The sequence below is a fragment of the Cygnus atratus genome, chromosome 1 (assembly GCF_013377495.2).
Source record: "Cygnus atratus isolate AKBS03 ecotype Queensland, Australia chromosome 1, CAtr_DNAZoo_HiC_assembly, whole genome shotgun sequence".
Lineage (NCBI taxonomy): Eukaryota > Metazoa > Chordata > Aves > Anseriformes > Anatidae > Cygnus > Cygnus atratus.
In genome coordinates, this window is record NC_066362.1 from 145,953,351 (window position 1) to 145,974,337 (window position 20,987).

The 20,987-nt window shown below is 35.7% G+C and overlaps 1 protein-coding gene across 1 annotated transcript in view; it reads left to right on the forward strand.

The window, feature by feature from the left end:
- The window catches only part of MYO16 (myosin XVI), a 382,912-nt gene that overhangs the window by 276,528 nt on the left and 85,397 nt on the right, over positions 1–20,987 (forward strand). Inside the window, exons 22-25 of the mRNA XM_035565595.2 lie at positions 3,176–3,328; positions 3,897–4,097; positions 16,671–16,746; positions 19,470–19,645. Of these exons, the coding sequence (XP_035421488.1) occupies positions 3,176–3,328; positions 3,897–4,097; positions 16,671–16,746; positions 19,470–19,645 (606 nt within the window). The remainder of the gene's footprint in view (positions 1–3,175; positions 3,329–3,896; positions 4,098–16,670; positions 16,747–19,469; positions 19,646–20,987) is intronic.

Sequence of the window (20,987 nt, forward strand, 5' to 3'; positions counted from 1 at the left end):
CCTTTTTTTGATATGCTTTTTCAAATAGTGTTTTCTATACACTGAGGAGCAGGGCAACAGGAAATTTTCATTAATGATAGGTGGTTTTCTGTCCTTGGGGTACAGTACAGTTTTGGTCTCCTACCTAAATTTGAATTTTGAATATACTTAATATTACTAACTGGTCAAATGCAGTAAAGAAAAAGAGGTCAAACTAATACTGTCTAATGTGATGAATACCTATTTGTTTTACTAAATGGCACTATACATATTTTTTCTGAATACTACAGTTTGGATGCTACTTCAAGTTCAGTTTGTTTAAATACTTTAACTTAGCCTTTTTAATTGTATTGTAGTGATATTCTAGGAGTACTTTTTAATGAAGACTGACACGTAAATTGTATTTTTATTTTCACCTAGACATGATAGTGAGTTAGGATTAGAAAGGAAGATAGGTGGAAAGGAAGATTTCTTACAGAAGAGACATACAGTGGAGCCAATAAAAGGCTTGTGACAAATAGTTTAACCATGTTTAATGACAAGAAGCGCTATGGGTTATGTTGAGTAACTCTGCCAAGAAAAGCAAATATACAGTGCTAAGAGGTATTCCCGCAACATTTATTTTATGTTAAAAATTGTGTTTTCTTTTATTACTACTACACTTCCATCTCATTTGCATGGGTGAAATTAAATTCATGTGTTTTTCTGAACTTTGCATATCTTTGGACAGAAAACATCATTGTTTATATAAACTTCATATGACAGAGCAAAAGAAGATGGGTTAGCCAAACTAGTTTAGTTCATTTTCATCAGATTTGTACATTTCAGTTGTTTTAATTATTGCAGCAACCTGTGTCAAGCATTTAATTTCAAACACTCTGTTTATCACCTTTTCTCAGCACGTTGTATAAAACATTGAAATGGAGAAAGAGGCAATCAGAGCGTCTTGCTTTTCAGCAGCCCCTGGCTGGTCTTCCAGTGCTCATTCTGCAGAGCTGCTGCTCACAACCAGTGCTAGACAGAGCAGCTTCGGAGCTGCTTGCAGTTTATATAATAACTTGAGCTTGCTTTCTAGTGTGGTTTGCAGCACCTTATTGTCATTATGGCCAGCCTGCTTATATGAATGACAGCGTTGCTTCTGTTACCAAAAAGCACACCAATGTACGCTATAATATACTGATCTGTAAAACTTATTATTTTTTCTTTTACCAGCCCAACACGTTATGTGTGAATGTTTTAACAAAATAATATGCCTTTCACTACTGGCAGTTGAAACCAATATTATTTATCAGCATCTTTTTAAAATTTGACTAAGTCATTCTTACTCTCCAGCTGAATTTGTTTAGTTTAATAATTTTGCTGCAGAGTCAGCACATCAATTGTTTTTATGTGTTTTAGGATAATTGCAAATGATAAAAAGTAAAATCGAGTTTATAGTGATTTTGTCAACTTCTCTTATGGTAAAATAAGAGAAAGTGTACAGTTAAATGACACAGCTCTCTAAAGAACTCATTTCCAAATATAGGTATACACAGCATGTGTCATGCTGAGGCTTTACATATCCTGTGAAGTATAAGCTTGCAATGTTATGTCTGCCTTCTAAAATAATGTTAAGGAGCTTCTGAAAAGATTTTGGAATTAGAATTTGAATTTGGAAAATGTTCAGCAAAGCATGCCTCAAAGTTAAATTTGCCTGCCTCAAAGTTAAAAAAGCTCTTTCAATAAAAAAATTAAATAGTATAAGTGAATTTTATACTTTCAGTGTTAAAATGAGATAATCTGAATTTTTATAAATCCTTCTTTTAAAAAATACTGGTATTATTTGAGGCTCCATTTTGTCTGCACTTTCATATGTTGGTAAGGACAATTAGTAACAGACATTTGGTTATAAAATCTGGTTTTAGTTTTATTTCTTGCTGTTATTCACACTAGTCTACTTCATTGTAGAGCAAGTGCAAGTTGACTATACTAGCGTGAGGTGTTAATGGAAAATTCAGGCAGCTATTACACATTACTTGGGTTCTTTTCCCTTACCTGAATGTTAAACCATGTACTTTTATGGTTGATCTAAATATCTCATATTTTTTAATATGACTTGCTGGTGGAATTGCTTTTATACACTTTATTCATGGAAGACATAGTTTATCGCCAAAACAAATATGTGACTAGTTTAATGTGAAAAGATACTTTGTGCAGTTATTCCTTGCATGATTCCTCATATAAAGGGTTCTTCCAACCCTCTAAGAGTTTCTGTTTTCTTAGTTACTTAGTGATAGTATAGCATTGGAAGAGATTTTAGAATTTCTCACTAAAATTGCCATTTTAATGTAAATAAAACAGTTCAAGATTTATTCAGCAAAGTTATTAAATGTTTACTTTCTTTGAAGGTTGTGAACTTTGAATAAAATACAAAAGGTCCAGGAATAAGCTGATACAACCCTCACCTGTTTTTAATTGAAAACCAGATTCCTATTAAACTATTTATTTTACGAAAGTGGCACTACAAGTCGTAAAAGGCAATCAAAGAAAATATTTGAGAGGTTTTTATATTATTTATCTCTGCAGACTTTGAACTTTTCTATGGAAGACCATTTCTTGCCAACTTTCCATTAGAATATCAATAAAATTTAGTAGGCATTTAGTAAAATATTCCTAGTTGTTTTATATGATATACTTGGGCAAAACACAATGAGTTCTTCAGAAACTGTTTTAGACTTCAGTGATTGTATAAGTGGAAGCAGAATTTGAACATATTTGTTAATACTAAACTAACTACAAAATCAGGATCTTAACCAAATATGCAGTTATTTTTTTCTAAAACCGTGTTGCATCTATGTAGTCTTCCTGAATATAAACTGCAGAAGAATATTGAGTGTAACAACATATATTTAGAGTTACACCACTTCAGTCAATGGAATTAGAGTAAATTTGCACTGTTTCATAATGCTGGTATTTGATAAGTCTTATGTAGAATTCACAATTATGCAGACAGAAAACTGTTTATTCCCAATTTAATATTAATAGCTATTAAAATGTAAATTTCCCTAGGGTCTTCCTAATATGTGGTCTAGAGAGAGAGAACATGTTGTGGATTGACATTTCATCAAATTCAGTATTAGATATGCAGTAAACCCTATACTAATGGATGAATTATCCAGTAAACTTCTAATACTATTTTTTCTTCATTTTGCAATAGCTGTGTGTCAATATGACCAATGAGAAGATACACCAGTATATCAATGAAGTGCTTTTCCTACAAGAGCAAGCAGAATGTGTACAAGAGGGAGTTACCATGGAAACAGTATATGCTCCTGGAAACCATACTGCAGCCTTGGATTTTTTCTTTCAGGTAGTTTTCTGATCCACTTTACATCATGTGTATTTATACGCATACTCTGCGTGTTAGATTAATATGAAGTTTTGTTTGCATTTCCTGTTTTTTGAATCTGAAGAGAACGTTATGGGACCAAGGAAACCATGGAGAGGGTTGTCTGCTCTTGCAGCTTGAGGGCTAACAGATTTGTAATGAGCTAGGGTTGAAGAAGATGTAGCAGAAACTCTGCCCGTATTGATTCACGTGTAGCATTTGTGTGTCATGTCATGTCCTGAATGCAGCTGTAGTACTGACCAATCTCTGTTGTAAACTTGGCAGTTTCTTTTATGCCTGGAACTAGTTTCTGGAGCAAAACTTTTAAGAAGGACATAGCACAGTTTCCTAAAAGATCAGCAATAATTATCAGTTTTGAATTATCTGATATGCATAGACGTTGAGACTTACCAGAACATTTATACTGTTTTTTTTTTCCTTTTCTTTCTATAATAGGTGATATGTTTATCTATAGTAAATTACCAGCTTTGTTACTTCACAAGGAACAACTGAAATTACATAAAACCGAAACATCTATTTTTCATTTCAGAAACCATCAGGCTTTTTGTCAATGCTAGATGAAGAAAGCCAATCTAATTGGTCAATGGAACAGAGTCTTGCTAAACGCATTCAGTCCTACTTGGATACATCAGACACAAATACAGTTTATTCTTCCACAAAAGATGGGAATGGCAACCTTGCGCCAAAGGATCAGGGCTCCACCTTCACCATTATGCATTATGCTGGGAGGGTAAGTTGTTTGAATGATGGGTTACACATAGTTAATGTAAATTCTGTGTGGCCTGTCCAAATTCTGGTTACAAATAACAATTCACATTGTAATGATGAATTTTCAGAAATCAGCTTAGTATCTCAATGCAATACATGTATAGAATTGCTGGTGTGTATCCTATGGTGTTTTTTTGGTAATGTTACGGAATAGGTAAATGTTAATCAGGACTTTTGTAGCAGGATTCAGTCCTACATAATTCTATATCCTAAATTGTATTTTCACTGTAAGCTGTTTATGAAGAAGAGGGGTGATTCAGATATCTCAGCATAAATGTTTAATGTCATTTTAGTTGGCTGTCACTTTGCTTTCAGAAGTTGTTCCAGAACAGGGTAGGTTCCTTGTAGGTCCTGTGCCATATATATAGGTACCATGGATACCAGCATGAATCTGGCCAAAAAAAAACCCACATTTTTGCTGGCAAGTTGGCAATCATACCTAAAATATGTTTGTACCTTTTTTTTTTTTTTTTAAATCTCAGAACATGCTGTGTCTTTAAATCTTGCCGTAAAACAGGATGAATGTTTTGCATTTCCCCTCCTCCAATGTTCACAGGAAAAGCATGATCAATTTTGTTAAATAGGCCTCTTACCCTTTTCTTCCAATACTCCCTCATTTTCATATTCTTACCACAATGAACCACGGCTAAAAGCAAGCAGAATAGTTATGTGTTTAAATGGATAAAAATATGTTTGTTTTATAATCTGACAGATTGTCCCCTCTGTAATTAATGTGACATGTTGCCACTTTTCTCTGTTCAAAGTACGGTATTTGGAATGAGCTAATGAGTATAGAAAATATGGACATAAACTGGGGTTCTCGGTTCTCTCTTTTCAAAAATTTCCACCGAAATCAAGTGAAAATGTAGACTGAAAGTTGCAGGAATCAGTCCTTGCATCTGAACAAATTGTTCTGTGTCTTTTCACACTTTCCAAGTCTTAAGCAGTGATCCCATGTGCTATCTCTCCACTGATGAAATCCCATAAAAGCTTTGTGCCTGGCAGCTGCGTTTAGCTACTTTGCCAAGGAACCACAGCACTGTGATCATATGCACTGTGTTGTTTATAAATATAAATGTACTTGTTATTGTTTGATGACTTTACATAATAGGGGACTTTAGACCCGAGGTCTCAGGAAGCCTGGTATCAGGCAAAGCCTGGGTTTTTCATGATTTAGTGGTGGTTTGTGACTTGTACCTCATCACATCAGAATCTTCCGTGGAAGCCATGTAGAAACTGCAGGTGCTTCAGCTTAACCAGACAAGTGACACATAGATGCTCCTCTCTTTACCTGAGCAAGAGATGGAAGAGGTGAGGTCATTGAGCAAGAAACTGGGCAGCTCTGATAAAGTCTTCTGATTAGAATGCATATTACAATGCTAACACAAATGTAAGAGCTTCGCTGCTCCTTACTGTGAAAGGTAGTTAGAGCAACCTTCTCTTCACATGGTTGTCCTTGTAGCAAATGCAGACAGTTTATCTGGTGTGCTGCTAAAATATCAGTATAGATTCAGAAGGGAGCTCTTTGTGCTTGTTAGGGTAAGAACAAAAGAAATAGAGCTCTAATCCTTGTTGCTAAAGGTACTCCACTGGATGACACACTTTCTGCTATGATGAATATTTTAGGTGCAACAGATTTATGCTATTGAATACTCAGTCAGCCATTGGCAGTGGGTACACCTAGAAGTCAAGTTCAAGACTTGCCTCCAAGTCACCAAAAAAAGACTTGCTGTCTCTGTCATATCTCAAGGTAACATTATGTTTCCTGAACTGTCCAGAGCAAACGAGAAGACAGGCTGCGCATGCTTAGGCTTCTTTGACCAGATTAGGGTCCTTTGCAGCAATATATATGGGGAAAGGTCTATTTTGTGGCTCTTATTTGGCATCAGAAATGAAGTAGATGAAAGTGTTGGGCAGCATTCTGACGCAGGCAAATTTGTTCCTGCCCAATGATAGAAATGTGGTCATTATGAAAAGGATTAAGAGTGTTTGGACAGTGCTTAAATTCTTAACCTAAATACTCTGAATAACTCCCTGGAGGCTCTTCTTTCATCATGAAGCCTTCTACTTACGCCCAAATTAATTGCCAAATGTAAGTGGTTTGAATACCTCTACTACTGGAACTTTTTTTTTTTTTTTTTTTTGTAGAAATGTGGGCACGTAGGGGTTAGATAACAGCACAGTGAAGATTTTCTGAAATTTATTAGCACTAAAGTGATTGAGTTAATTGCTGACAGTGGGCTCCAGATGTCTAAATTCTTTTATAAATCTGTTGTTCTTAGGTAAGGTGTTTTTTGTTTTGTTTTGTTTTTTAAATGGAATTCTGTTGTGATTATCCAAATTTATCAGAATACCTCTAAAAAGCTTCCACACACTAGAAGACTGATATGGAAACAGCAAGGAAGCTGTATTAAAATCATGATCACAACAATAAGCAAATTTCTTGAGGTTGAAAACATTTTGTTTTATTCTCTGAAGGACTCAGTAGGACCATTTGTTCAGATCAAAGATTCGGGTGCCCAGTTCTGAAACTTAAAACATGAGTGGTAAGGGGTACACTTTTAATTAATGTGTGTTTTATCCTTGCATAGTTGTTTAGATTTTTTTTTATTATATAGACTCTTGGTTTGACCTTTTCCTAATAATAGTAATGACATTTGATCTAAAAGTATGAACAAATAGATGGCTCTCCAAGTAATGTAAATTCACACATTCTTTTGAAGTCAATGGAGATCCTTTGGTTTACATTGGCCAAGGAATTATTCCAGACTGTAAGGTTGTTCTTTGCATCCGCATAGCAGTAAAATGCTCGTGTCCGTGCCAAAACAGAAAAGTTCCTGTGCAAGTGCTTAACTCCCCTTACTTTAATAGTGACTGAGCAAGATCTTTAAAGACACTTGCATTTTTGGTAATTCATGGAACTGTTACCAAGCTATCATAAGTTGAAATGTCCAGGGATTTATTATAGGAATTTACATAAAATCTGATGATAGCATTGTTGTACTAAATTATTACACAAATGGATTTTTTTTTCCCAGACTAGCTATCTTCATAGGTTGAAAAAAAAAAGGATGTTAAATTATTATTTTTTTTAAGAACTGCTGATGCTGTTCTTGAGATTGTGCTATTACTACATTTAGTATCTGTTTTATAGAAGTCATTTGTGATTTATATATAATGAAAATTGTTAATAGATCGGACTTTTAAATACATCAGCTTTCATTGGCACTCAAAAATAAGAATTTCGTATATGAAGTGACAGTATAGTTTGGCAGTTTTTGATAGCTATTTTTATAGTCTGATATCAATTAAATGAGTCTAAAGCAGGAGAAGTAGAAAGCAGTCTTCCTCTTGATCATTACCTTCAGAGATCTCAAAATTTAAAATGGGGGAGGGGGGATGGATGGACTGATTTTATTCTCACTTATCACAATTTTTCACTGATTGTAACTCCTTTTACTTGGTAAAGCTTCTCATTATTTACATGAGTATAGCTGAAAGATGAATCAGACCCAGAGGGTAGAAGAAGAATTACCAGTAAAATGTGACAGGTAATTGAACATGAAATTTTCACTTCTAGGCTTAATCATTTATATTCAGGTAATGTGTCTAGGCTGGTGTTCACAGAAAAAAGTAACACTGAATGCAGGCTTTATGTTAAACAGAAGTTGAGGGCACACAACCTGATTTCCATAGGTAACAAAAACTGTAACTGCAATGTAGTTGCACAGTCAGTGTCAGTGCGAGACAGCTGGTAGTCCATGTCATCTACTGCAAAAAAAAAGTTTCATGTTGGACCTGGTGTGGGCTCCTTTTTCAATAGGTTATGTATGTAGCTCTAAGTCCAGAAAGAACTGGGTTCAGATATGTTTACTCAGGTCGCTACGCTTAGAGTTGCCATTTTAGCAACTCTAAGTGCAGTTATACTGCAAAAAGCAGCTATTGAAAATTCTGCCTTGCTGAAGAGACCTACTATTTTATCTTTAATCGAGACGCCAGACAGCCTTTTGTGAATGAAAGTGTGTTACTAGCTTTATATTATGAGGGAATTACAACTGACACAAATGTGTCCATGCAGTCTTAAGGACCTCTAACATGCTCCTATCTTAATGTTATGTAACTATTGTCGTAGGACAATAGTCTTTTTCCCACTATTAAGTCTTTTTGACTGATTATAATCATACATTGTCAAGTATCACTCATTCCCTTATGTTTTATGCTCAGTAGCCTTCTCTAGGACTACATATGCCATATTGCTGTTCCAAGCCTAATTAGATTCAGATTATTCCAGAACAGGCAGTACTAAGAGAAAAAGAGAAAAGGGGCGAGAAATGAAAAAAAAAAAAAAAAAAAGAATGCACAAGGTCAAAATGAACCTAGGAAGGCATACAGGGGGAAGAGATTCAGAAGAAAAAAAAAAAAAAAAGAAAAAAAAGAATTTGGAATTCCTGCTTGACTTTCTGGAGAAACAATACTTTAACAAAATGTCTGTGTATGATACCATTCTCAGAGACCCTTTTTTTAATTATTTTTTATTATACTCTTGACTCCTTTGGAATGGAGAAAGTGGGCTAAAAGAGGAAACTGTGCACAAGTAAGCTGCTGCACATAGAAATCAATGTGTGAGTGAAATTTTTCAATGAAAGATGAGAACGAATTCCATATTACACAGATGTGACAGAACCATCCTGTGGAAGAAAGGAAACTTTTTTTTTTCTTTATTTCTCTTGAATTTCACTATTATGCCTGCACAACACTAGATCTGCCTTCTTCAGCAGTAGTATGATACAGTTAACTCCATGATCACATGTTTAGCAAAGGCCACTGTGAATATTAGTACTTGATCATATCCAGTATTTTACCTTATCTCCCAGTTTTAATTTTGCAGCTGAGCAGACTCCTAAAATGCCTTGATATATTATGAGTCTCTTCTAAAAGCCATTTGATGTCTTGGTATCTGACTGCTGTAAGACAAAAAGCTTATCTGTTCAGTTCAGGCAGAAGGTAGAAAAGAATGATTCAGGTTTTGTAAGACTAAAAAAAAAATCTAGTGGAAGGCTTTATCTGAAAGTTGTTTTACACATTGCCTTGAACATTGGCAGTCTGATCTCTTCTGGAAAAATTCTGCTCGTGTAGGGTATTGCTTTGTTTCTGATGCCTGGTGTGGGTATACTTAGCTGCTTCTTGCAGAGACCATCTGCCTGGCAGCACTATGAGAGGAGAGGCACGGTGAGCCCACAGTGCACATCGCCAGCTTGTCTGGAGGAAATAAGGTGTTTTGTGGGTGCAGTTGATCAATGCATCTAACCATCAGCTGAAACTGTACTAAGAATGTGTAATACCGAATCTCTATATACTTTTGTCGATAACATTAATATTTACATTGTAGGCTCTCATGTAATGTAAGGACTTCACATGAATTACATCTCTGAACTGTCAGCCTTACTGATAGTCATGATTTTTGAAGCATAACATTCCATCATGGAATTTTCTTTAGGTTTCAAAGTTGTTTTATTTTTTCCTAATTTTACAGAAGAATTTACATGCCAGTAAGTAAACCAGAAATATCTAAGCTAATATATTAGCTTAACATAATGCCAAGAGACACAGATTTACCTTGTAGCAGAATTTAACATATCCTTGTATGAGATAATGAGCTATATGCCCATTTGTTCTAGTAGCCTGAACAACATGTCATATTTTAAGCTTTGTGCAGTTTAAATTTATACTTGAATTAACAAATCTGGTAAGTCCCTTGTCAATGTTTGCTTTGCCACTGTTTCTGACTTATAGTACTATAATAAACTGTTCAGACCAAAAGACCAACTGCTTTGCTCTATAAACCAGTGTACATAATGTCCTTTAAGTGCAGATCAATGTCTGTGCCATTTCTCAGCTATGCACATTTCAAGAATACCTCTCAGCTGTCAGCTCACCTTCACCAATGCAGTCATCTCTGAAATGCCTTATGTATCCCAGGCAGACTGTGAAACTGAACCTCTAAATCAAAAGACAAAAGGAGATGGATTAATCAATAAGGATGCTTTCATTTTCTCTATTTTTTCCCCAGGCTGAATCCCCAGACATAACAATCAAATCAGTCTAGTCTAAGTTATACCAAAGCCTATAAAGGTTATTTGACAAAGATTCTCTTTTTTCACACAGACAAGGTAGTTGTACTTTTTCTCCCTCCCTGCCTCCCTGCCTCCCTCCCCTCCTTCCTTCCTTCCTTCCTGCCTCCCTCCCCTCCTTCCTTCCTTCTTTCCTTCCTTCCTTCCTTCCTTCCTTCCTTCCTTCCTTCCTTCCTTCCTTCCTTCCTTCCTTTTCCTTCTTTGCTTTCCTTCTTTCTTTCTTTCTCTCTCCCCCCTACTTGGCCTGTGTCTTTTTCTCTCTCATTCTCTCTCTCCCCCCCCCTCCCCCCCCAAAGTAAACTTGATTTTGGACATTCACTTAAAGGTTCTCCTGAAGGAAAAAATAATAGAACATAACTACCACCTCTCTCATTTTGTTTCTAAACATCTTCTGGCTTTAATATTCCACTATTTCTGAGTGTTAGAATAAGACTGAGTTAGAGTGTTAGAATACAGACTGTTTTAAAGGTATTTAATTAGCTCATTGCTTAACAAAACTTGTTTGGAGCGTGTCAGAAGCCCAGAGATACTGAAAAAAATGGCATACTCAGACTTTTAAATGCTATCACTCACATTTATGTACTGGTGGAAAGGTAGGAACTACAAGTGACTTTCTGTGCTTTGAAATTGTCCTTGAACATGTTCTCAAAAAATTTTCTTTCAATTATATAAACTGATTATTTTCATATTAACTGAATTTGGCAAGACATACAAAATGAGTTTCTGAGTTACATTTTGAATTATTAATATTATTACTACGTTATGAAAATAGTAACATTTTTGGTTTGAACTATAAATGTAACCAAATGAACATAACATTCCATGTGGCATTTTCTTGGCTTTTTTAATCTTCCAATTAACCATGAGTACTTTTGTCATACCACAGGATATGAAAACAAAAATTATTTGAAGGAATTGATTAAAAGTATGTGTAAAGGTGGTCCGGTTGATAAAGTATTTGGGGAAATTGAGTAAACTTAGATAAAGTCCCTTGCTAAAATCAGATGATACGAAGGGGGATACTTCAGGTCAGAAGTCAGATTTCTAAGAGAAGATGTAAAATTGAGTGTCATGAGGATGATTAATGAATTGAAGAAACGAGAGTGTGTAAGAAGATAAGAGGGCCATGCAGTTCTCTGTGCACCTTTGGTGTGCAAGCCTTCTGTCTTCTGGGTGTTGTTTTTTTTTCCTCTTATTCTTATCTACTTGTTTTCATGACATTAAAACCAGGTGCACCAATTTAAATGACCAGAGAACAGATCTGACACAAACAGAATGAAATATTTTTTTCGCATAGCAAGTAACTAGTGAAACTCCTTTCCACAGAGTATTATGGATGCCGAAAATGTTAATGAGCTCTGGAAACAGAGACTCATAGAGGAAACATCTGTCAAGAGATATTAACCACAAAGATGAGATACAGCCTGCAGATCCAGAGCTCCCTAATGGGCAGAGCCCTGGAAGATGAGAGGGGAACTGGTGGGAGGCAAAGTGGAAGCATTACTCAATATTTTCCCTTAAATGCCCAGGGCTAAATGCACATTTGGCCTGCCCCACTACTAGTATGTTTAGGTTAAGCTCTCCTCCCTTCTGAACTTAAGGGAAGTAAATTCAATCCCTTTCTTGTTTAAATGTTTTACTGAGTTCAAATGCATTGTGGAACTCTGCACTATTTTTTAATAAAAACAACTGGTACAGGTAGTATCTAAAGATACTACTACTACTGTGTTACCCTTGGTTAACACAGACACATAGGTTTACATAATGTCTACCCCTAAATGTTCATGGTGCAGAACAAGACAGAACAAACAGCTACAGTAAATGGAAGTGAGAATAAGGGGTATGTTTTATAATACCAGAACCATGAGCTAAGCTAGTGTACATTTCCTGTCTGAACCACATAAAATTTGTATGGGACTTTTCTCCTCAGAATAACTATACACGGTGCTCGAGTGCCAATCAGTGCAGAGTTCTGGCCAGTTTACTTTAGAAACCCAATGGAAAAAAAGTGGGGGAACTGCATGTGCTTTAGGCAAAGTGCCACCATACGTTGGCATCTCTGATGGGGACATGATTAAATTAACAAAATAGACAATTTGGAGAGGATTTCTTTCTTTTTCTCTTTTGTGGAACTGACAATAAATATGGGACCCTAGAGTGCCATTTCATTGAGCCACTTTTCATGTCTTTAGGCAGTGAATTAATTTACCAATTTACTATGGGAAAAGTGTTAGAGAGTTAGCAATAAAGGGAGTCCTGTTAACTTTTATGTATTTTATGTGATGAGAGATGTCTTATGAATATAATTCTAGAAGTTGATAATGTATTATACCAGTACCAGTACTGAAACTTCTCCCTGTTTCAATGTAGGCATTTTCATAGAATCATAGAATCATTAATGTTGGAAGAGACCTTAAAGATCATCTGGTCCAACCATCACCCTACTACCAATATCACCCATTAAACCATGTCCCTAAGCACCACGTCCAGCCTTTCCTTGAACACCCCCAGGGGTGGTGACTCCACCACTTCCCTGGGCAACCCATTCCAATGCCTGACTGCTCTTTCTGAGAAGAAGTGTCTCCTCATTTCTAACCTAAACCTCTTCTGGTGCAACTTGAGGCCATTCCCTCTAGTCCTATCACTAGTTACCTGTGAGAAGAGGCCAACTCTACAATTTCCTTTCAGGTAGTTGTAGAGAGCAATAAGGTCTCCCCTGAGCCTCCTCTAAACAACCCCAGTTCCCTCAGCCGCTCCTCACAGGACTTGTGTTCCTGGCCCTTCACCAGCTTCGTAGCCCTTCTCTGGACATTCTCCAGGGCCTCGATATCCTTCTTGTAGTGAGGGGCCCAAAGCTAACACAGTACTCGAGGTGCGGCCTCACCAGAGCAGAGTACATGGGGACAATCACCTCCCTGGTCCTGCTGGCTACACTATTCCTGATACAAGCCAGGATGCCGTTGGCCTTCTTGGCCACCTGGGCACACTTCCAGCTCATGTTCAGGAGAGCATCGACCAACACCCCCAGATCCTTTTCCTCTGCACAGCTTTTGAGCCAGTCTGCCCCAAGCCTGTAGCATTCTATGGGGTTGTCGTGGCCAAAGTGCAGGACCTGGCACTTAGCCATATCGAAGCTCATCCCACTGGCCTCTACCCATTGACCCATCCTGTCCAAGTCCCTCTGCAGGGCCTTCCTACCCTCCAGCAGGTCGATACTTCCTCCTAACTTGGTGTCATCTGCAAACTTACTGAGGGTGCACTTACCATAATGTATAATCTCCCACTGCTATACTTACCTACTCGTCCCATCAATAGTAACTCTCTTCTTCTAACTTAGTCAAAGCCTAAGACATTCAATTAGGAACTGGTATTATGAATTTGTTAAGTAAGGCCTGTTAATTATCTTTTATGGACCAGTATGTTAGAACATGTACTTTAAGTACACTGAAAACTTATGCTTAAGTTAAACATAATAGTATGCTTAAATTATTCTAATAGTTTGCTAGCTATATTGTATACTCTTAAGAGACACAGATAAAAAATATAATAGTGCATCCATCATGGAAACAAACATAATTCTATTGTTACACCTTTTCTATGGCTGATGCCATACTAATTACATCATTTGACGATTACTAAGTACAACAGATTATACACATCCAAGACATATAATATTTTTCATGAGTAAGATAGCATCACATAATTGTCAAATGACCCAATGGAAAAGAAAATTAATGAACTGATTAGTATTACTAATCTTTATTATATATTTACAGCTTTATTAAATATACAAGGATAAAATTTCCCCAAATACCTAAGGAGCTTAGGATATAGATTCAATAAGAAACTTAAAACAGTTTTAGATAAAAATGTGGTCCCAAGGTAAAAACAAACAAACAAACAAACAAAAACTGTGTTCTAAGAAGTTCCCATTAAGTTTCTGCCTAATCCTGGAGGTAGTACTACAGTCTATTTTTTTTTCTTGTTAATTTTTAAATTCCCTTTGGATTCTACTACGATGCAAGCTAGAGCTGTTTATATCTAAAGCTTGAAAATTAATTAGCTGTTTGTCTGTTGTCCCCACAAAAAAAAGAAAAGAAAAAAAAATGCCAAATGGCTATCCATTTTGTAGAAATGAGCTTTCTGCAAAATATCCTTTCATTCGGAAAGTTACCGTGTAGCTCTTACCCTTCATGTAGTGGTCTAGTTGTGAGAGCTTTCATTTGAGAAACAGGAAGCACTGGTTTAGCTTCTGGCTTAACCTGAAGGGAGGATGCAAATATGTAGACCAAGGTGGAGGATAGGGATGATATTAGAGTTTGGAGGAGAAGAGGGAAAACCGCTTCCTTCCCTAAGTTAAAGCTATGGGTGCATACAGCATGAGTTCTAGGTTAACAGAATATCCATAAAAATCTTAGAGATGTAATTATTGTTGTTCCATGCTTCAGCATAAAGAGGAGAAACAGTTTTTTTCAATCCTGAGCAACCCGTCCTCTCAAGCTAGCAAAACTGCCTTGGGAGGTAAGAAAGATAAATTCCCACCTCAGACAGAGGAGGGAAATGCAGTGGAGAGGTAGGGAAATCTACTATATATGGCAAAGTGTGCATGTGTCTGCAACTTGGGCTGATTTTTCTCCTCAGAAAGGTAGCAGGCTTTGAAGAAGATCTAAGCTTTTGTGGCTAGATTGTTTTGAATCATGTAAATAGAATGTTTCTATCTTGTTTTCTGCAGAGTAGCATCTATAATGTTAGTAAACACACCTGCTATTGTCAACCACATTAAATAAATAATAATTATTAAAAAAAAAAATCCAGAAAGTTGATTTACTTGAGAGAGTGGTTGTAAGAAAGATTTGTGGGCTGCACTTCCGGGTGGAACTAGACATCTTTCTGCAATGCCAATTTAGGTGACTAAAATTCCAGGTGGAATTAGATATATGTTTTCCGTACACTAGTTCTAGGGCATTTCCTGTTCAAGGAACTGGTGAATTCAGTCACATAACTCTCACTTGATGCTGAGCCTGAAGCCTAGAGAATCCTTGCTTCCATTCCACAAAACAGTCAGATAAAGGTTGGGTATCATCATGGTTAGGTGTTAAAGTTTAGGTCCATTAAAGGTTTGTAGCCATTAGTGTCTCTGTGTCAAGATTCATCTAACGAAATGTCCTTTGCTGCAGCTGGAGACTTGCATATCAGAGCTGGCCATCTAATCTACACGCATAGTTGGTGGATGGCAAATAAGCACTTGCTAGGGTGGAATGCATCCCATTGAAAAATAGGGCAGATGAGTCAGGAATATATTTTTCCTGCATGTATACAGAAGCCATGTGTGACTGACTGAGATGCAGGCACCCACACTTACATAAGGTGAGATAAATCCCATAATCTGTACACAGACTTGTTTTCAAAACAGGACATAAGTAGCACAGTTCCTTTTTTAAAGTTGTGCCCCAGGTCTGTCTTTAATATTGATTGCCATACTAGCCAAGATGTGAACCATAATCACAAATTGTTGATAAGAAAATTCTGTTTTGCTGTTTTATTTTAATCATTCTATTTTGTAAAATATTGATATTCTATGCAAAATAAACATAAATTTAGAAATATGAGGACAAAGCAATCTGATAATGGTGATGCAAGGATTTTAACTGGTGTTTCAGGCTCAGTGACTGCATTTTGGTCTCAGTGCTTCTTTTCTATACAGTGGCACCTGGATAGGCTCAAAGTTAAAACAGACACTTGGTCATTTCATCATTTCATCATTTTGTATGTATCTTCAGGAACTCTTGCTGTAGCATTGGGTTTTCCTCACTTTGGTGTGCCCACCACATGTGTTAGAGTTCATCTGCATTCAGATGATAGATGGCGTAGCACTTGAAATGATGACATCAGTCAGCTAAGGTGATCCAAAACCCTTATGTGCATAGTTGTTGGATGGGTAAATGGAATTTTTACATAACCTGTAGACTGAATTTGCCTCCAAAGGCAATATAAATGGCTAGAGCTTGTCTTGAGTGTGAGCTGGGACCTCAGACTGATCTATGAGTGGTCTGTTACGGTCACTGTGAATAGACCACAGTGGTCTGGGACTGATGATTAGTACAGGGAAAGTAATGTTTACATCACTGTCTTCTATATGCTACACTTTTGATTGAGTCTTGCATTGTGGAAGTGTTTTAGAATCAGTCTGATGAAATTTTTATATACTTGCAGAGACACATAATGTTCAGCAACCAGTTCTTCTGGTTAGTATTGTTGGTGTTGTTAAGAAAAAATTGTAAGACACTATGTGGTGCCAGACTTTAACTGTCAAGTGGAAGAAAACACAACTTAATTTCTATTGCTGTAAGATTTTTAATAGGTGCTGGGATCATTACTAATGATGTCACAATATTTTATTATAGGTTACTTACGAAATTGCTGGTGCAGTAGAAAAAAATAAAGATTCCCTTTCACAAAATCTCGTATTTGTAATGAAAAGTAAGTAAATGGTTTTGTGGTTGCTGTTGTTGTTAGAAATCAACCTATTATGACTTCACTTCAATTTTCATTCATTTTTAGGAGAGTTTATGTATATTTTCTTTCCAGTTTAAAAAGAAGTCACCCTCATCTCTTTGAAGTATGTTCCTATTGTCTGAAAATTACTCTAATTTTGAAAGCTTTTAGAATCCATGAACATGAAGCATCTTTATTATGTGATGTGACGTAAAGAAATAAAAGATACAGTGTTATTGATTAGTATAATTTTTTTTAAAAAATCATAAAGTATGACTTAAAACCTTTTAAAAAGAAAATCAAAACAAAACAAACAACAACAAAAAATGAAAATAGGGAAAGGAAAAAAGGCTCCCAAAATCATAGAGACTGCAGTGGGATGTACTTCACTGCTTGAGTGTGCTTTCTAAAAGCAGCATCTTGTGGGTGTTCTTGTTTTCCAATGAATAGATACAAATGTCCTTTGAAATACAAAATTAAATACCCTTCCATGTGCATATTGTATAATTATGTCCAATAATAATGCATCTCCATTTATTAATTAATGATTCATAATTGGATAATTAAAAACCTCATTCATTTATTCTTTCTGTGAAGAAAAACAAAACATCTTCCATGGGGAAATGTCATTATATCCTGAGCTGTTATTTGTCTTTTCTTCAACCAGTGCAGAGTCTTTTGCTTAATATGTTATGTATTTATATTTCTTTCAATAGAAATAGAGTTCTTTTGGAGGTAATATTTGTCTTCCAAATCAGCCCTGCTCTTACAATATATTGTTTTTTAGCAATTTTTCTGTGAAATTAGCTAAACCTCCTAGTAAAAATAATTGATGCAATTTAAAGGCAAATAGCATACATTGAGGATGAGAAAAGAAATGAAAGAGTTGATCTTATTGATTATAGTTTTAGAGAAATTCCAGTTCTAACTGTTGTAACTTAATGCCAAATAATACAAGAAGGTGTATTCTCAACTTCCAGTATGTTCTACAAGAGAGAACATTCTGCTGTTCTCTTAAATAGTTTCCTTTTGCATTTTCATTGCTATTTTGTGTAATCATCTATGCAGCTCTTAAAAGGGAAGAATGGCGGATTGGATTGGATATAAAATGTTTGATTTGCTGAGAGTGAGTATATATAATTAACAAGTCAAATAATAATAAATATAATTAATGGAAACATTCTGAAGGCAGAATTTTTAAAAGGATCTAAGTGACTTAGGCTTTTGAAACTTAAAATCTATTGATTGTCAGTGATGTATTTCCTTTAGTGTCAATTTTGTATGTTTTGTGTATGTATAACTTAAGTGCTTGCCTCTTGATTTTCATTGACTTAAGTTTCCTTACTCAGTTCAAAACCTTTAAATACATTAACATCATAGAAGTCATTTGCATATATGTGTTAGAATGTGGAACATACCTGTCCTGTAGATAAATCAGGAGATACTATTAACATAGGTTTTATCTGCTTTAATTTTGAGGGCATAATTTTAATGTCTTTCCTAATGCTAGTTATTACATTTATCCATATTTTTAAAATATGGAGGTTTACCACGTCCACTGCTTGTGCTGAAATTTATTAAGGTATCTGTTTTAGTATCGTTCTCATAACTTTATTATTCAAGTTAAGTCAGCAATAATAGTTGCTACAGAAAAAGATAAACAAATCTATTACATTCAAACATCTAGTAAATGTATCTTCACACAGCTAATAATGAGCAAATTTTCTACTTGCTATGCTAAACTTAATGACATTACTTATGACCTTAATCCCATTAATCTTTCTCTGTTGTGGGTGTTTTGTTTTTTTTTTTTAATTTGTTTTTTGTTTTATTCACATGATGGGTGTGATCATAATGCCAGTTTGTTAAAAAAAATAAAAATTAAGGATGGTTAAAGATGTATCACACAGCAGGTTTTCAATGCTTATTGGTGCTGTGGCAGTGCAAGCAGCATTTAATTACCATGTTCATCTTAAAAAGCCTGTGACCATAACCTTACAAAGGATAATCTAGCTGGAATTATTATAAAATATCCTATCTGTCTTCAAGTTCACAGATTTCCATTTACAAAAACATCTCTTGGAATTGATTTGTTTTGTACTGTTTATTAGCACTGCATCAAAAATATATATGTCATTATGCGTTTTTCCATCAATGTTTGTAAGTGTGGTCTTGATGTGGAGAAATATGAACCCAGCTTGGTACAGATCTGTCCTTCACCGAGTTTTTTTGTTTGTTTATTTTTTTCTTTTATCCCTTCCTATATTATGTTTTATATAGTTGTGCCTTGTTCATTTCTAAATGCCACAGGTTAAGTAAATGTTGTGCAGCATGCATCTCTTATATTGTTTTAATAGATAGATAAATTAACATTAAGTAATGGGACAAAATTCAAGCATGATTATCAGAAGTAATTAAGTTTAGACAGATCACAGCCTAAGAGTTTTTGTTTTCTGCCCTGTTCTGTTCAGCACAGGATCTGAATAGGTTTAAAAATAATGTTAGTGATGGCTGACATCCTTAAGCAGTGAAAGCTCTTCGATTATGATCAGTGCATAAAATAATAGCTTATTGGGTTGCCCATTTATTTTGAATTTACTTATTTAACTGTCTCCTACTGTATGTGTGTTTTTCATTCCAAATACCATGTACTTACCTTTTAAACTGTATTTCATTTTCATGCATTAATTTCCTCTTTTTTTTCCCAGCCAGTGAAAATGTAGTCATCAATCAATTGTTCCAGTCCAAGCTGACACAAACTGGATCACTTGTTCCTCCATATCATTCCCTTAAAATCAAAGGGTGTAAAGCAGCTTTGCTGAGTAAAAATACATCCGTAGCCTCTGCAAGTGGAGAAGCAAAGAAATATATTGAGCTCAGCAAGGTAAGGATTTAGAAATCCTTCTGTTCTTTCTTTCTTGTAGATTTTTCTGTTACTTTCTCATTTCTGAAAGCTCTGTGTTCTTGGTTCTCTGTAGTCATTAAACAATTAAAATAATCTAGTTCCAAATATCAACACTAGAGCAATAATGAGAATTAACAGGTAGCCCATTAGTAATATGGGCTCTTTCTTGGACTTTCTGAGCAGGAGGTTGTACAAGATGATGAGGTCCCTTCAAGCCTTAATCATTCCATGATTCTGTGGTTCCAGGGCTTAGCAGTAGATGTAGTATTATTTACTTTATGGCTATAAAAATATTTTGTTGTTTTGCCTCCTTGAGTATGATTAGTTAAGTCAATTAAGAAAGAGGAAGCTAAAAATTAAACCTCAGTGTTTTTATTGTATTAAACAGACATTTTTGGTTTGCAAAAGACAGTTTATATGGTTTTGTATGAAGATCAATGCTGTAAATTTATTAAAATATTGCTATTTCATATGGTCACTTGCACATAAATTTTCCTAGTCGGTTTCAAATCAAATCAAACTTTTGCATGTTGGAACTTGCCTCTTTTTTTTTTTTTTTTTTTTTTTTGCTAGCTGTCAGTCCTACAAGTTTAAAAAGTTTAAAAAACAAAACCAAACAGAAACTTTGGGAGGCTATCGAAAAGTAATTGTTAATGTCACATGGAACATTTCTGTTTTTAGGAGAAATCACATCATTTGCTGTGTTCATTCTTGGTACAGTTTTGGAATTCCCCCTTCTAGAAAAGCAGCAAGCGGTTCTCTCAATGTATCAGCTGCCTTGCCAGGCTTCTTGAATCTTACAACTTTATTTTTGGCTTACAGCTGCACAGAATTGATTCTGCCATGGGATTAAGGAGCCTGCTCTCATGTGTCTTTGTGGAGGGCTTTATGCAAGTACATCCACAGAAGAGCAATGGGAGCTTCCTTTTAGCCCTGCTGCTGATAGTAGCATAATTCCTGTCTACTGTTCTTGTCAGTAATCTCAGTGGAAAAAACTTAAGTTGAAGTCAATGGTGTTGGTTTAAGGATATATTTAGCAAACAGCTGAGGCACCACAAGGTGCCTGTAGGTGCCTTTCTACTATAGTAACAGCTTCCTAAAGGAAGCTTCCTAAGCACGTGAAAAAGATCCTAGTCCCATACATGGAAGGAAGCATGAAAGGCATGTCTAAGTTAGAAGCCTAATCCAGCCAGGGGGAAACACCACACAGCTGGGATCTCTGAAACTATGAGGCTTTTCACCAGTCCAGAATAGCTTTTAACCTGGAATTACTCTCTTGAGAGAGAGAGAAAACATACTCAATTTCCTTTGGGAAGCATGA